Below are 17,385 nucleotides of genomic sequence, written 5' to 3' on the forward strand. Positions count from 1 at the left end.
ACTCACTGGCCACACCCACACCCTTCTAAGAGGGTGGGAACACATTCCTGAAAGCTGAGGATATAGAAGACTCCTAAAGATAAGAGGATGTGTGTTAGCAGGTTATCTTCAGGGCCTGACTGGGAAGCCCAGGGATCAATTGCAAGGTCACATCAAGAAATACTTGACTGCTGAGTAACCCCACCAAAGAGGACAGAAACACAGAATACTGGCATTGATTCAGACCCTAGAGAGCATCTCCATGTGATAATCCAAATAAGACATTTACGACATAAACAACAGGGTCCTACTGTACAGCACAGGGAACTGTAGTCAGTATCTTGTAATAGCCTATAATGAAAAATAATATGAAAAGGAATATATGTATGTGTATAACTGAATCACTGTGCTGCTCACCAGAAAGTAACATTGTAATGCCTATACTTCAATTTTAAAAAAGTTTTTAATCGAAAAAAAGACATGTACAACAGAGCACCACTGTAATCGTATAACTCAGCTCCAGTTGTATAGGTAAGCATGAGGTGTGATTTGTCCAGCATCGCCCAGTGGCCATGGGCAGCTCTCAGAGGAGACCTCAGGTCTCCTGTGGCTCTGATACAGAATGCAAAATCGTTCTCCCTCTTCCAAGGAAAGAGGACAGGGTCCTCCCAAGCAGCTCTCTGGCCTAATAGTGGAAAAAAAAAAAAGACAGTCTATTCCTCTACTAAATGCCAATACCCTCAAGGTACCAACAGAAAGGGGTCAGAAGGCAGGTGGACCAAGGTGAGCGAGACCCACATCCTGGTGAGCTGAAGAGCCCAGGGTTCTGTCTGGTTCCACACCCCCAGGGGGCTGGGCCTAAAGACAGCAGGCCTCTGACATCCAGTACTTTAGAGAACCCGCAGCCTTGGGATTGGAAGGAGAAGGAAAACTGAGGCCCAGGTTTTACTTCCTTTGAGGTCCCCAAACCCACACGAGAGGACCAGAAACTCCCTAAGATTCCCTGAAGCAGAGGCCTCAGCCAAATGCAACAAAGCAGGGAATGGAGGGACGTGTCAGCATGGCCAGCACCTTGGGAGAAGAATCTGAAATGGGTCACTGGCCAAAAGAGGAAGAAACACAGCTGGACTACCTAATAGGGAGCTGGAGGCCGTGCACTGGCTCCTGCCATCCTGCAACAGGATACCCGCGGAGCCGGTGCTGAGCAGTGGGGCAGGCTAGGACTCCATCCTGAGCAAAAGGCCAGCTCCCCCAGCCTCAACCTCCTCCTGACCCCAGGGCACACCTCTGAGTCTTGGGGGCCAGCAGGGCCCTGCTCTGGGCCCTGGATTCCACCCTGTCACTGGAGTGACCCTTGGTGACTCAGAAGGTCACCACCCAGCCCTTCAGCATCTGCCAGACGTCTCCTGCTGGACTGTACCACATCCCCTCCAAAGGCACCCACTGTCACTGCTCAGCCAATACTTGGTAAGCACCTAGTAGGTGTCAGCGGGTGACTCCTCAGGAGTCACCCTTTCTTGGGGTGCAGGAGCACATCTCCCTCCCCAGGCCTGGGCCTCCCAGAGAAAGAAGGAAGGTGGTTTTTATTCTGGGGGAAGGGAGAGGTGGTGCTAGGTAGAAATTATCAGCAAAGCCAGCCTGGCTCAAGATCTCCACAGTAGATTGCAAAAACAGTCCCAATGCTTCATCCCTGCCTATATCTACTCTGCGAGTAACTAAAGTGTCCTCTCATTTGAAAATGCACATTCTCAGGCCCCACCTCAGACCTACTGAACAACCAACACTGAGGATGGGGCCCTGCAATCTGTGTTTTAACAAGTCCTCCAGCTGATTCTGATGCATATTCAAGTTTGAGAACCACTGTTCTAATCCACAAACCACCCCAATCCTTCCAGGCTTCAAGGCTCTGGGATGAGGTGGCATGAGTACGTCTGGATCCCAGTGGTACAGCCTTCAGGAGCCCCAGATAAAGGACCCCTTCCTAGGAGGCCCCAGGAGACCCCCACAAACCCACCTTTAACCACCCAAGGAGTCCCAAGTCAGTCACAGATCAGTGACATCCCCTGAGAACCCTCCAAATGTCCTCAGAGCCAAGAGTTTCACAAGAGTACCCAAAGCAACTGTGATGAGCGCTGCCAAGAGGCTGCCAACACGTCTGTCCTTTCCAGCTCTCCCTCCAGCCCATCCTCTCCCCAGGCGCTAAGTGAGTGAGGCAAGGCCTGAGTGGCCCAGAGCCATGGGAGAAGGAAGAAAGGGCCAGAGCTAGGAAACCAGGCGGGGACAGGGAGACACAACTGGAATCCCACTGGCTGCCCCTGGGACCAGCCAACAGGGGCTCAGCCTTGGCTCCCCAGCTCTGGCCTCTTCCAAAACTCTTCACGCCAGGATGACTAACTTCCAAATGTTCCAAGAAGCCACTGTGAGACATAAAGCACAAATTCACTTAAAAGCATTCCCAAATTCACAGTAACTCTGCCATTGCATATTTGCTTCATCAAGGAACAATAAAAGCAGAAGGGTTCTCTTCTGGGAGGAAAAAAAAATGGCAAAGTGATGTGAGTCCTTAAGAACCAGACTCAGAGCCCCAGGAAGAGGGCAGCAGGCAAGGGTGCAGGTGCCCCAGGGGACAAGAGCCAGGTGTCAAAAACACATGTGGGAGGAAAGAAAGAAACAGACTGCTCCCGCTCTCCTTCATCATATACCAGCGAGTCTTTGAACTAACAGGTGAACACAAAGAGCCACCCGCGAAGGCAGGAAGCCAGGCTTCTGGTCCCACCTGCCACACCTAAGTGGCAAGTCCCCGAAGTCCTCCAGCATCTCCAGGCCTCAGCCGTCTCATCCACGAAAGGAGGGTCAGGCCTCCTGCCAAGTGGGTCTTGACAGCTCAGGGGCACGGGAGAGGTAAGAGCAGAAAGGGCAGTGTGCACGGGGACACGCTGGGTGTGGCACCATCGGTGTGAGGTTTAAACAGGTACAAAAGCACAGACAACTGCACAGGCAGGAACTGCATAAACAGACACTTAGGAACGAAAACACCAAACTGGAGAGCAGTCAGTTCCACTAAGGGATAGGAATGGAGCTGGGGAGAAGGACCCAGGGGCCTCAAATCTGGAATGTTCATGGTCTTTGTGAGCTGGCCTCAGAGCAGAAAATGTAGAAATAACAGCTGTGGCCACCTGAGCCTTTGCAGGCCTTTCTAAATTGCTTGTCCTCCCAGTCAAACCACCTCACAGGAGAGTTGGGAGAATTAAATGAAGTAATACCTGTGAAACACTCAGAAACGTGGCTGGCCCCTAGCACAGCAACAGGTTAGTTCACGATTGAGGAGGGGTGCAGAGGGAGGTGGATGCTCAGCTCTGCCTTCCCAGACATATTCCCTGGACCACAAGGTGGGCCTAAGTTGGCCTTGTCCTGAACCAGCAGCTTTGTGGAAAGGGAATCAGGGGCAGGTCCTCTAACCGGGCACCCATGGGCCCCAGTGTGGCCTCACTGCCTGTGCCAAGAAGCCCACTGAGAAGGTTCCAGACCAACCCACTGAACTAAGACCTCAGTGTGGAATTCCTTAATTTTTAAAACTGATTGTGGACAATGAACCTCTAAATTTACCACTGCTTAACTTAAAAAAATATAGTAAGTGGCTTTCATTGGGGTTAGAGTTTAGAAAATCATCCAGGTTTCTAATGAGAGGCCTCAGACTTCATGCACACGAAGATACCTCCAAACAGCCCCCGCCAGCATCCAGGATGAAGGGCAGGAAACCAAGGGTCTGGCCCTGCCTCCCCTGCTCCCCCTGCTCCCCCTGCTCCGGGGAAAAGCAGGATTCCTGAGCCGCCTCCTCCATCTCCCAGCTCCCAGGGCCAAGTCTGGAAAAGCACTTTGGATTCCTGGAAAGAAAGGCCTTTCTGAAGTATCGGGAACTCTACTGGAAAGTGCCATTATGTATTATCTGGAGGATGTCTGCTGTGTTTGAAAGGGAGCCACTCCCCTGCCAGAGTTAAGGCGGTGGCCAAAAACAACAGAGGGGCTTCTTAGAGCCAGACACACACACACACACACACACACACACACACACACACACACACACTCTCACTCACTCACTCACTCACTCACTCATCCACAGACCTGGAGATCAAGACAGACACAGGACCTCAAAGCCACTGCCCTTGCCCCCACAAGACCCTCACAATGCGGGACATAGGGATTCCATTTCTTGGTGTTAGGACTTAGAAAAATTAAAAGCCCTACTTCTCTCTCCATCTCCAAACCACAGGCTATGACATGTGGACCTTTCCACTTGGGACATAAGGAGCAAAGACAGGGTCTGACTGTAACAAGTCCCCTCCTGCCCACATGCAGGACTTGCCACCTCTCTTTCAAGATGGAAAGCCAAGTTCCACTAGGAAACCCGCCTGAAGGAGGCCACCCACCTTGCCACTCCCTCCCTGCTGTCATTTCACCTACAGATGATTTGGAAATGGAGCCCAGCACCACTCCGTTCTGCTCCCATCGGTTATAATCAGCTTTGCAGATGGCTTTTAAAAAATAAATCTTCAGGCCCATAAAAACACTCCCCTGTAAGCCCTGGCCTCAAATCACAGGGCTGCAACTCCACTCTGAACAGCCCCACAGTACCAACCCCCTACAGAGCAGGACAATCAAGGTAGAGAGTAGGCAGCAGCCTGTCAGAAAGGCTCCCTTCCCCCAGTGATCACTTTTCTGCCCTCAGCTGAACCATGATGCCTTTGATGTAGACCGTTGGCGGAGAGGTTCAGAGCCAGGAGGCACAAAGGGCATTGTCCTTCTCCGTGCTGTCCTCCGGCCTGGCCCAGAGCACTGAAAGCCAAAACAGCTTACCCCAACCTAAGCTCCCAGATTTTCTCTCACCAACTTCCTTAACGGCCTCAAGGCTCCAACCAGAACTTCCACCTTTGTGTTTCACATACACAGGCTTCTAAGACCAAAATAAACACTGAGCCTCAGCCACCTGGTTCAAAGGGTGCTGGTTCCCCTGGTGACCAAACAAAGGGACCAGCAGGAGCAGCAGGTGAAGCTGAAGGAAGCAATGCAGCAGAGAAGGAGGGGGCGTGCTTGAATCTTGGAGCAGGGAAGCCAGTCCCCAAAAGCCGGGGTCAGCTCCAGGAGAGGCCACGGGGGACCTGAGTCCATTCCTGACAGTTACTCCTTCTACTGAAAAGTGTGCAGAAATGCAACTAGAATCCTCCACTACCTTTTCAACCAAAAGGAACTTCAGAAAGGCCCGTGCCCACCCCTTAAGCTTCACAGACCCTCTACTCAAAGACCTGGACTCAAAACCAATTCTTCTCTATTCAGGCTGCAAGAGAGACCCTGGGAAAATCACCCCACCTTTCTGAGCCTTACTTGCCCTGCCTATAAAATGGGGATAAGACCTCACAAGTCTGTTCATCATGATGAACAGAGAGAAAACCACACGTAAAAGAATAAATGTTAAAAATCATGAACCAAATAATGAGTACTTGATTATATTCCATCTTGGGTTGATCCTTATTATTTCATTTTTATATAAATAAGACTTGTCTCAATTAAAACAGAAACTCCAAAAGAGCAAAGGGTGTGTCTGTACTTCTGGTTAAGGGTCGAGTTCTGAGGCCAGTCTGACTGGGTTCATGCATAACATGCCTTATTAGCTGATCAATCTTGAGCAAGTGACTTAATCTCTCTGAGCTTTGATCAGCCTATTTGTAACCAGGGAAATAACAGTACCTTTCTCAAAGGGTTTTTTTTTTTCTTTTTTTTTTTGACATATTGGAGATAATCTAAACCATGCAACTTTCAGTCAGTAAACTATCAGGTTTTTTTTCTTACTTATTTGGAGAATGGAGACATTCTTAATAAATATTGGTTGGTTAGTTGTTGGATATAGAGCAGACAACCCCCCTTTCCAGCCTTCCTTCTCTCATCTTCCTTCCCTCTCCCCGAGGTGGACATTGTTTACGTTACCTCCCAGATCTTGGGCATGTGAAAGGCTTTAAACCAAAATGAAAGGCTGTCTTTAAGGTTACCAGCACCTTCATTCCCAGCCGCTTCTCACTGTGAGCCTGTTATTTCATACTTCCAAGCTCAGGATCTTCATCTATCAAGTGTGATCATCCCACATGCCTTACAAGGCTGTTGTGAATGTTAAATGAGGCCACACAGAACACATCCACCAGAGGTCATGTGCAAGAGGGGTTTCGCTACTTCCCCCTGCCCACAACCCTGTGGGTGACAGGCCTGAAGAGGACCCACAGCCTCGTAATGAAGAGTGGATCCCAGCCCAAAAGTAGCCAAGGACCAAGCAGGCAGTTTCCAGGGTAACAGCATCCTCTGCATCTACTCCGGAGTTCCATCCCCGGCTGCCTTTTATTCTCCTCCCACCTCTGTAGTGGGCTGTCACCTATTCCCACTATTGCTAAGCAACCTCTGAGAATGGGCAGATGCCTCCTGGGGGAGGACACTGGCCCTGCCCTCCCCTCCCCATGGGGAAAGCTGTCCCACTTGGACTCACCCTATTAACCCTGGGGATGGCAGAAGAGGAGGAGCAATCACAGGCCAACAAGGTTTCTAGATGCAGGTCCAGTGGGACTCAGCCTTGGAGAATTGAGGAAGGCCACCCCTCCTCCCCCAGCTCAGCCTTCTGTCTGCCTGTGCTTATCTGTGATCTATTCCTAAGCAGTTACCAAGAAAAGGACCACATCACACTTTTTATGAAAGCCACCCTTCTTAATTATTTTCCTCTTCTGTCCTCCCACTCACTCACCGTGAACCTGGATCCCTGACCTTAGAGTAAACAGTGAGCAAGAGGGAAAAGGTGGACTCACAAGTGAGAGGAAGAGGGGCGGGATGGAGGGAGCATCAGGGAGGGCGCTCACTGCTGGGAGGTGGGACCACAGGCAACTGTCATTCTCTTCTTATGGTACCTAGCATTTTGGTTTTTTTTTTTAAATTGTCATCTAATTCTTATACCATCAAAGTCACCCATCTAAAGCCTACAATTCAGTGGTTTTTAGTATGTTCACAAGGTTATGCAACCGCCACCACCACTATGTAATTCCAGAATGTTTCCATCACTGGGTTTTGTTTTGCATATGTTTGTCTTTGGTTAAACGTTCCGAGATACACAAGCATCTGCTTCATAAGCAGCAGAGCAAAGTGGTGAGGAGGCAAACACCAGAGCCACTCGGCCAGGCTTCGGATCCCAGCTCTACCTCTTGCTGGCTGTATGATATTGGAACAGTTATGTGACTGTTCCGGGCCAGTTCTCTCATCTGTAAAACGGGCTGACAGTAGTCCCCCCTCACAGGATGAGATGTGTTCATGCCCATGGAGTCATTAGCACATGGCCTGATTCTTAGCATGCTTGGAAAGGGTGAGCCACTGTGACTCCTATAAGAAAAAGAATTTCTTTAACTTAAAAAAAAATCCAGTCCTGTTCCTGGCTCTGGTCTCAGGCTCACTGGAGATGTCCACAGTCTTTGCTCATCTGTCTGGGAGGGGCTGGAGCTGGACTAAGGCCTGGCCACCCCCATCCATCCCCTCTACAAGCAATGGTGCCCTTCGGAGTGGCTGAATGGGGCACAAGGAAGGGGCAGGTGGGGCTCATGGCTGTTGACCACGTGGCTTTGAGGCCAAAGCGTCACTACATGGAACTCACACGGTGCCTCACACAAGCGAGATCTTGGCAGCTAATCCCCAGCCAGGACACAATGAGGGTAGGGGAGAAGGAAGGACAGGAAAGACAATTAAGAGTGTTCCAGATCAGCCCACTCCCCACCGTTACCTGCTACCTGTTGAGAAGGAAGGATTCCCAGACTTGGTGATCAGCCTGAGAATCAGTGAGCAATCTTGGCCGTGTGTGAAGAGGAAGGTGGGCTTCCAGGGTGGCTCTGAGCCCTGTTTCACCAGGTTTCCTGTCCCTGCCATTCCCAGGGTGTCTTGCCTCCACCAGGTTTGGGCAGCAGGACACTGTGCCTTGGCTCATGCAGACAGAACCCTGGGCTGAACTGCTAGTCAGCAGGGTGATCCAGTCTGACCGGGACTAAGGAACCAGGCTAAGGGGGTTCCTCTGCCTGCCACCTCTTAGCCAGGACCCCTCTAGGGAGCGGCAGACTGGACTGTCCAAACCGTCTCCAGCTGGTGGTCTCCTCCAGTTTCCCTGGTAACTCAGCCCAGCTCACACAGAGCTACAGAGATGCAGGCCCACTGCCCACACTCAAAGGGTATAAAAGCAGGGCCTGTGGGAAAGTGCCCGGTGACCACAGCCCTTGGCCACACACCAGGTCCCAGGAAAGCTTTGGGCAAGTCACACATGGGGGCAGCTCAGGTGGCATTAATGGGCTGGGACAGTCCCAGTAACACCTGCACAGAGGTGTGGGGCTCCAGAGCCCAACCTGTGAGCTGTGCAAACATCCTGGCCTCTCAGAAAGGTGAGAGGTCAGCTCCGGGAGGGACAGAGAGAATGGGAAAGAGGACCATGAGCAAGAACAATGGGAGAGTGTTCCCCAGCCTGTGGGAGGCCCTGCAAAGATGACTCACTGCCACCCCTGGCTCCTTCCAGTCGTCTCCCCTCTCCCCCACTGTCTTACCCTCCTTTACACACACACCCCTAACTGTTGGGAGAGAAGAGAGGCTTCCCAGCAGAACCTTTGAATCCTGCCTGTCCTCTGAGATGCAGCTCAGCTGCACCAGCTCTTCACCTTCCCCATCACCTCCAGTGGCCAAGGCCACGCCTCTGGCTGTGATTGGCGTGGCCTGGTATGATTTTCAGTGTCTTTCTGGTTCCTTCTGCACCTAAAATGTGATTTCCACAACCCCACCGGATGGAGCACCTGCTACCTCACAGGGGTTCGATCTGCACTCACTGACTCCACAAGGAGAAATTACAGATGTTCTCACACTATTAAGAGAGTAGGAGGAGGAGCAGAGACACCGGCCCTTCCCTAGAGACACAAAGTAGGAGGTCTGTGACTGGGTCATGGCTCAGGCTGCCCTACCCTGGCTCTAATCCACAGGAGGCACCAGGTCTCACATGACAAGTCCTCAAGCCAGGTTTATGATTTGTGGCCACTGGCCAGGCACCCAGCTCCAGGCCTTCCTCGAAAAGCTGGAAAGAGGAGGCCCAAATCCCAACCACAAACCCCAAACTAGAGGACGCCCATTTGGTTTGACCTCACATTCAGAACGGCCCTGCAAGGAAGGGCCCAGGGATGAGGGCCTCTCCCAGCCCCGCCCCACTGAGCACAATCTTGGCAGCCCCGCTTAAGAAGTCAGACTTCAGGAAATGAGTTTCCTCCTTTTCCTTTCTAAAGGGCTGGAGCCTGCAGGCCTCTTACTTCTACAAGCCCATCTCCAGTGACCAGCAGCCCCTCAAGGTCTCAACATTCCTCAAAACTGGAAAGTCTGGTTCTCCCTGTGCTCCAGGCCCTCTCAGGGGCATCTGCCCAGGTGGCAGACTGGTCTGGGGCCAGCTGGCCTCCACAGCCCTGATGCTCCAGGCCCTGTCCATCTCTCCTCCAGGCTCTGTCAATCACTTCCCAACCAGTGGGGCACCTGCGCTCAGTGAACCCACGTGGGTCAGGTTTTAGACCTGAAGCGGCTGCAACAGGTGCTGGAGCAAAACAGTGCTGGGGTAAGCTGCAGGGGGTGGGAGCAGGGCCCAAAGAATAGTCTCAGCTAATTATCAGAGGAGCCTGAAGACACTCCCGGTTGTCTCTTTTAGAGGAAATCCACACTCCCAAAGTCACTTTACCTGTATTACAACAAGCTGACAAAGTTTTTAAGCACTTCAACATTCTGCTCTTCATCCTGGATGCCCAGGAAGTAGGGAAAGGGTAGGCAAGCGATTCTATACCATTCTATAGGTAAAGGGACTGAGAAATCAGAGGTTAGGTGACACTGAATGAGAGCTAACTTCAGGGTCAAAGGTCAAGGACAATACAACTCCTAGGCAAGCTTGCTTCCTTCTGAGATGGATTTATATACTACATCTTACTGTAAAGCATCATGGGTAAAGGCCATAACCACTCGTCAAAATAGTGAACGTTTACGGAGCAATCACTATATGCTCAGTTCTATGCTAAATTCCCTACATACATTACTTGGTTTAAACCCCCACTCAGCTATTTCAGCATTTCATCCCTATCCCTCCTGGCCTGGAGTTGGGAGCCATGCACGCATGATGCCATTTATCCAGCTAATCAGCATCGTTCCTGGACCATGTACAACAGGCCTGACTCTGGGCTAGGCTCTAGGGATTCAGCAAAGAGGACAGGCTGGGTCTCTGCCCCTACGGGCACCGGCACGGAGTGACGCAGGAAGGAGTGAAGAACAGTAGGGGTATGAGGATGGAGACCAGAGCCAGTTCTCTCCTCTCTCGGGCTTTATTTTCAGCAGGTATCACTCTAGCTTTTGGAGTCCTAACCTCCTGCCTTCAGGGCAGGCAGACATCCTGCTCCTCCCCACGTAAACCCACCTACAGCAGACCCTCCCCTCTTTGCAGCCCTCCACCGGGATCCCTGGCCTTGGTAGCTCCTACAACGATGGTCATGCAATCCAGAAGCAAGTGTAAACAAAGCGGCCTCTCTTCATGCAACCTCCCTTGACAACGTGGCTTGACGTGGGTACAGAATCAGGATCTGGGCCTATTTACAACCACCTTCTTTCACCTGCCAGGGCTTCCTCTCCATCTGAACATCCATTAGCTCAACAAATAATAATTAAGGTCTTACATGTAAGAAAAATACCCCAAGACTGGCATCCATGGGAATACACATTAAGCCAGAGCCTCCAGGATTTAAGAGGGAAGAGAGAGAATACAACTGAACAGCAGAAGCTGCCATTTTATATATCCTCTGCTGTCAACCCAGCAGGGCGGGTATTAGCTCCTTTTTATAAATAAGGAATTGGAGGTTGAGAGAGGTTAAGTAACTTGCCCATGGCCACAAGCCTAAAAGTGCAGAGCTGGGATGCTACTCAAAATCTATGCTCTCTCCAGCCTGCCTGACCCTGGCACAGGCGTGAGGACGTGGGCGAGATCCACGTGAGGGAATAAAGTGGGGACTATATTCATCCCCAAAAGGTGGACATTCAGACATGGGGCCCCTAAAAAAGGTGGCTTTGGCGCTCAGCCTCCAAGATCAGGAAGATTGTGAAAGCCAGTAAACTCCCCAATCTACCACATTTTGTGTCTGGAGGCAGAGTCTGGCATGATGAACTCTGCACAGAAGCATTCTTTGAAGGGACAAGCTGTGGCCAACCCAAGGCAGGTTCTTGAGTCATGCCTGCTGCCTGCACAGACTTCTACCTGCATCAGGCTTTACCGTTTGCCCAAGAATTACTTCCAACCTCGTCATTTAACCTGATGCCTGTAAGAGCCCCAGGGAGTTGAGTAGGCCAGGCACATGGTCAGAACGGAAGCACCACAAGGACAGGGACCTCATCTGTCTAGTTCGGCGCTCTATTCTCAGGACCTGGAACCGGGCCTGGCACAGGGTAGGCATTCCAAGATCATTTGTTGAAGGATCTAATAAAAGCCCAGAGAAGTGAAATGACTTGCCCGAGATCTCACACATAGTCCTGGTTGTAGCAGGACTAAAAGGAGGGTCTTGTGCCTCCCATCCAGTGGCCTTTGTATCCCACTGCACTGTGTCCTCCTCCCCTCCCCAACCCACACTCTCCTGCCTCCAACTGGAATGGTCAGCCTCTGTCCAGCTGTCAGCTCTGGTCCTACTCAACCCTCACCTCCCACAGTCAGCAGAGAGGGTGTAAAAGGCACCAAGTTACTTTTAAGTTGGATCTTCCACACATAAGACCACTTTATATCCCCACCACCATGCTGAGAACTAGGTGAAATTCACAGAACCTGAGAGAGAACAGAGAACTAACAGCAGGGGGAATAAACAAAAAAACTGGTCCAGATGTTCCCAATCAGGCCCAGAGCTTGTGCCCTATACCCTTCTCCATCAACCCCACCAAAGCAGGTGTTGGCTCCCATTGCTCCAGCGATCTTTGCAGGCTCAGGATGCCAGGGCCAGCTTTCCAGCCTCCCTCTCCAATGAAGAACAAGTGAGGGGAAGCTGCCTGCCCCAAACATGGCTGCATCCCAGCCCCACCATGCACCAGTAGGGACTCTGGGCTGGTTACTTCCCTCTATGCCCCTCATTTCCTCATCCTCCTGTGGATGAGGCTCACAAAGCTGCCCAGAGTGACAACTGAAACAATATATGTGACGATATTAGAACAGTGCTCAGCACTCATCAGCAAATGCCAGTTCTTGGAACTGCTGAATTTTTCCCAAGATAACCAAGTTTCCCAGATGACTCTGTTCCCACCTGGCTGCCCAGAGGCCTAGTGCACACCCACCACCACCCAGGTCAGAGTTTTATGAGTGTGAGTGAGTGTGTGTGTGTGTGTGTGTAGAGAGAGACTATAATTTTTCTCCCCACTGCTTTTAACATATTCATTTATTCATTTGAAAATACTGAACACTGTGTGCAGGTCCAGTGCCCAGTGCTTAGTCCCACAGTCCTTAAAAGAACCTAATTCCTAATTCTAAGGCAGTCCTGTCACCACTGCCCCAACAGGCACACAGTAAGTGCGAGGCAAACAGGAATTTCTCCTCTTCTACTCCACACAGAAGATCCAAGATATTCACTCATTCTAATCCCACCCCTCCAGTCCCATTTAAAATCTATTCTCAAGGCTGTATACTGAAAAAAAAAAAAAAAAAAAAAAAAAGACACCCCATCCCAGCCCCCATGGGAATCGCCAAATGACTCACTTCATTCTCAGCTCCACCAACAGCCCAAATGACCCAGGAGATAATCTGGGTGAGAGAGGGACTCACCTCTCCCCGAGCTCTCCCTGAGGGGCCAACAGGAAGAGGGGGAGGGGTGTTTAAGCAACTGCCACATTGCAAAGAAGTCAGCTCAAAGCCCGGGGAACCTTCAGAACCGGCGGTACAGGGCTGGGCCCAGCAGAAGCCAAGACCCTGGGGCTTTGGGAAGCCCTTGGTGCGTGTGTTTTAAATTACCTCTGCTTGTCTGATGAAGTGAGTAAAAGGGCGCCGTTTCAGGGCTTAGGATTCCTGAGTGAGCTAATACAGGATGCCTTTGGCTGAAAAAAAAAAAAACTTCAGTCGGCTCCCTAAACTCCCCCCCCCTTTTAAGTTTAAAAAAGGGAATGAATGTTACCATTTTTGGACATGAGCGTTCTCCCTCAAGCCCAGCCCTAACCGCACTATCCAGAGGGACGCGCCATCCTGTCCCCCCATTCCCAGATCAGCATGCGGGTGGGGGTGGAGGGGTGGTAAGGAGGGACCGGATGGGAGCGGGCAGCGGGGAGGGCGGGAGAAGGGGGTGTTCAGGGTACGTGGCCGCCTGGGGCAAGAGCTCACCGAGCAGGCAGGAAGCAGAGGCAGGGTTGGGGCGCCCTCCCCCACCACCTCCGACAAGAGTGGTTTCTGACCTCTTCCTGCCACCGGCCACTGTGCCCGGGTCCTGTCGCCAGCTCCGAGCCCAGGGCTCGTGGCGGAGCGTGCACCCGGCACACAGCGCCTGGGACGCGCGCTTCGGTGGCTAAGCATGGAGCCCCAATGACTGACCCCAAGTATCTCCAGAGACAATGCCTTGCCCTGGGGCCGCTCAACTCAGATCAAGTTGCCCCAATTCGCCTTCTCTCAGGAACGAGCTGGGGTGGGAGCGGCAGGACGCAGACGCTAGCCCATCACGGCTCGCAGCTACCAACCACTGAGTTAGGCAATAAACGGTTTGCCGTCCTGACCCCGCCCCCACACGGCCCTCTGGGGAGCTAGCGTTTGCTCCCAGGTTCTCTCGGCCCCAACCTGACTCCAGCAAGTCCACCTCCAGGCAGACCCGGAGGCGGCTGCCAAACGTGCTGGCCTCCGCTTTTCCTTCGGCCTGTGGGTTGGGGCTGGGAGGACCCCTGCAGCTTGTCCTCTCCAGGTACCAAGACTAGGGTGGCCCAAGAAGCGCGCTGCCACCGCACGCCATATGGAAAGGCGGTCAGGGGGCGGGGAAGGGAAGGGAAAATCGATCCGGAGCTATCAGCCACCGAGCCGGGGGCTGAGCCCCAGCCTCCTGAGCACCGCCCCCGCGCCCTGCCCGCGCGGGGCTGGTGCGGCTGCAGCCGGGTGGCCTGGATCGACAGCCCCAAGACGACCTGCTCGCCAGCGGCCCCACCTCCCCGCGCTCAGCCTCCGCGTTCGCGGGCTCTGGGGCCAGGACGCTCCCGCTTCCGCCCCGCGCCTGTAACCCAACACCCCACCTCGCTGCGGCGGCGCATCTCCCGCCCCTGCTCGTGCGTGCCTGGAGCCGGTTCGCAACCGGGAGCCGGGAGCCGGGAGCCCGGAGCCCGGAGCCCGGAGCCCGGCAGGCGGAGCGGCCCAGAGCGGGGGGCTGCGGCAGGCTGGGGAGATTGCTGACCTTTCTCTGCTGCTTCTCCCAAGCTGGGTCTAGGAGTAGGTCTCGATCCCAGTCCTCTTCGGGCTGCATGTAGTCGTTGGTTTGCTGGGAATCATAATGGTCCATGATGTTGCGCGCGTGCTAAGGGCTGGATTTCTTCCTCCACCTTCTCTCCTGGCGGCGGCTGCTGCTCGGGTATAGGGAGGGAGTCGGGACGGGCTGGGCTGGGCTGGGCTGGCGGGGCCGGGCTAGCTCCCCTGCGCCCGGTTCCGCCGCGGCGCTGCTAGCAAAGGCTGCTGCTCGGAGCGGCGGCGGTGGCGGTGGCGGCGGCTGGAGCTCGCGAACTGCCTGCCTGGCGCCGGCACTCGGACCCAATCTCCACGCACACTGAGCGAGGCGGACACACTCGCGCTGCGGGAGCCGAGGCGGGCGGGGGCGAGGGGAAGGGGCAGAGCCCTCCCAAGGTTCTCCATTGGCCAGGCCGAGTTGCCCAAACTTCCCCCCATCGCCTCTCATTGGGAATTCCTGGCATCCGTCAGCCCGGCCGCGGCGCATATAGGTGGACTGGGCGGCTCCCTCCCGCGGCGCACGCCCCCGCCCATTCCCTGGGTTCCCACTCCCTCGCGGCTCATGTGACACCAGCTTAAGCTGAACGGGACCGAAGCCGGGGGACGGCTTCCCGAGCTCGGGGACCGAGCGGCAGCGCGCTTAGAAGCACCAGGAGCTGCCGAGGATTGGACACGCTCCCTGACCGCAAGAAGGCCCCTAACTCCAGCGCGCCAGCGTCCTGCGCTCCCACAGGCGCTCCAAACCCCAGACGGCCAGGGGGCTGGAGAAGGGACGCGAGGACCCGAAAAGCATTTCATTTTCTCTTTCCCAGGGTCCAGAGAGATCGGCACCCATGGAAGGGGGGCGGGGAATGCCGGACTGGAAAGGAATTTCCTGATTCTGCCTCCCCGCCCTGCCCGGCGCGACCTGGCAGACCCCTGCCCTCCCGCAGCCAGCTTTCTTGCCATCCAAAGGCGCTGAGAGGCCACACTGCTTTCCCGCCTCCCTGCGGGGTCCTTTGGTGGCCCACCCTTGGACTCAGGAGACTGCTACGCCCTGGGGCTTCCCGGGTGGTGGCTACGTCGCTCAGCCTGGGGATCCCCGTGGGCTGGCAGGTCCAGAGCTCTCCTTATATATACACACCTGGGCAGCATCCTGATGACTCTGAGTATCTACCTACTCCACACCCCCTGACGCACACTCCTGACAATTAGGGAAACCGAGGTTCAAAAAGTTGAGCTTGAAAAGGGATTTATCGGGTTCTCAGGACTCCACAGGCCAACCTTGTAACCTTATGCCTGACAAACAAAGCCTTATTGTTACTGGAGGAGAAAGGAGGGCAAAATTGCAGAAACACCTTAACTTCTTGGTGCCTGCCTGGGCTTCCATCCTCAGGCCTAGTAAGAGGAGAGCCTACACACTCCACTGCAGCAGTGACAGACACCAGGAAGAGGCAGGCCTCACATCCTAGTGGGCTCTTCTGAGGGGTCCTGGACGGAAGAACAGTAGCAAGAAGACCTCCAGTAGGTTATGCACAGAGTCGTGCTTACTCTGTATTTGTGGCCCTGAGGGATGGCTGAGACTACTGGAAAACATTCCAGTATGTCTGTCCAGAGATGAGTGAAGGAGTTGGAAAGGGCCATGAATTCATATACCTTTAAGGCCACAGATAGCGAAGGTGAAGAAAGTGCCCGTGACTCTCAGGAGCCAGCCGCTGCTGTTGTAAGCAGATATGGGTGGTGCTGTTGTTGCCAGCATCATTAGTCAACCTCGCACGTTTATGCAAGTGTCATCGGTCAGCACTGTGCCTGCCATAAGTCCCTGGCTGAGGAAGCAATGCTTCTGAGCCACGGAGACAGCAGATTTATGGACTATTTTATATCCACTTCTAAACCATGGCTCTAAACCTGACGTAGAGGGTAATGATGGTGCTGTAGCCATTCATTCACTCAATAAATATTTGCTGAGTTCCATCCGTGTGTCAGGGGCTGTGCTAGATGTTATGTATACAGAGATGAAAAAGAACACACTCCCTGCCCCCATGCAGCTCAGCAGAGACAGACACAGAAACAAAAATATACTGCAAGGAGATGGATCTGGCCAGGGGACTGTGGGGGTACAGAGGTTGAGCTTTGAGCTCAGTATAGGAAAGGAGGCTCCAGGTGTAACTTTTTGGAGGAGGTGAAATTCAAGTGAGCCTTAAAGAACAAGAGTCAGTCAGACAAAGAGAAGTGTGGGAGGTTATTCCAGGCAGAAGGAATAGTGTGAGCTAATACACGGGGGCAGGAAACTGCATGGTATAAAAGGAATGCCTAGCATTTCAACATGATGAGACTAGAAATTCAAGGCCAGGTGGGACAAGAGATGGGGCTGGAGAGATGGGCAGCAGCCAGGCCTGTGCCATGTGAAGTGTGGATGTGAGGGGAGCAACACTGGCTGGAAGTTGTGACAACCAGTTGCCAAGGAGTTGCAATAATCCAGATAGGAATGGTGTCTTAGTCCGTTTGGGCTGCTGTAACAGAATACTATAGATGGCATGGTTTAAACAAGGCCATTTATTTCTCTCAGTTCTGGTGGCTGGAAAATCCAAAGTCAGATTTGGTGTCTGGTGAAAGCATAGTTCCTGGTTCAAAATCAGCCATCTTCCCATTGTGCCCTCACATGGTGGAAGGGGCAAGGAGCTCTCTGCGGTCTCTTTTATAAGGGCACTAATCCCATTCGTGAGGGCTCTGCCCTCATGAGTGAATGGCCTCCTCATACCATCACATTGGGGGTTAGCATTTCAACATCTGAATTTGGGAGTCGGGGGACATAAACACTGAGTCTCTGGCAAATGGAGAAGAGTGGATGGATAGATAAAACATACTTAGCAGAGAAAACTAAGAGGCCTGGGAGTTTGGATATGAGGGAGAGTTTTTGT

At 53.1% G+C, this 17,385-nt stretch overlaps 1 protein-coding gene across 3 annotated transcripts in view; it reads right to left on the bottom strand.

Moving 5' to 3' along the window:
* ACTN1 (actinin alpha 1) overlaps positions 1 to 14,850 on the bottom strand; it is a 90,891-nt gene extending 76,041 nt beyond the window's left edge. Inside the window, exon 1 of one of the 3 annotated variants that reach the window (XM_032482250.1) lies at positions 14,439 to 14,850. In XM_032482250.1, coding sequence (XP_032338141.1) covers positions 14,439 to 14,543 — 105 coding nt within the window. In that variant the 5' untranslated portion in view covers positions 14,544 to 14,850. The remainder of the gene's footprint in view (positions 1 to 14,438) is intronic. The other 2 variants (XM_032482251.1, XM_032482252.1) reach the window with 2 other exon arrangements.
* Positions 14,851 to 17,385: the final 2,535 nt, after the last annotated feature.

This window comes from Camelus ferus, chromosome 6 (assembly GCF_009834535.1).
Source record: "Camelus ferus isolate YT-003-E chromosome 6, BCGSAC_Cfer_1.0, whole genome shotgun sequence".
Lineage (NCBI taxonomy): Eukaryota > Metazoa > Chordata > Mammalia > Artiodactyla > Camelidae > Camelus > Camelus ferus.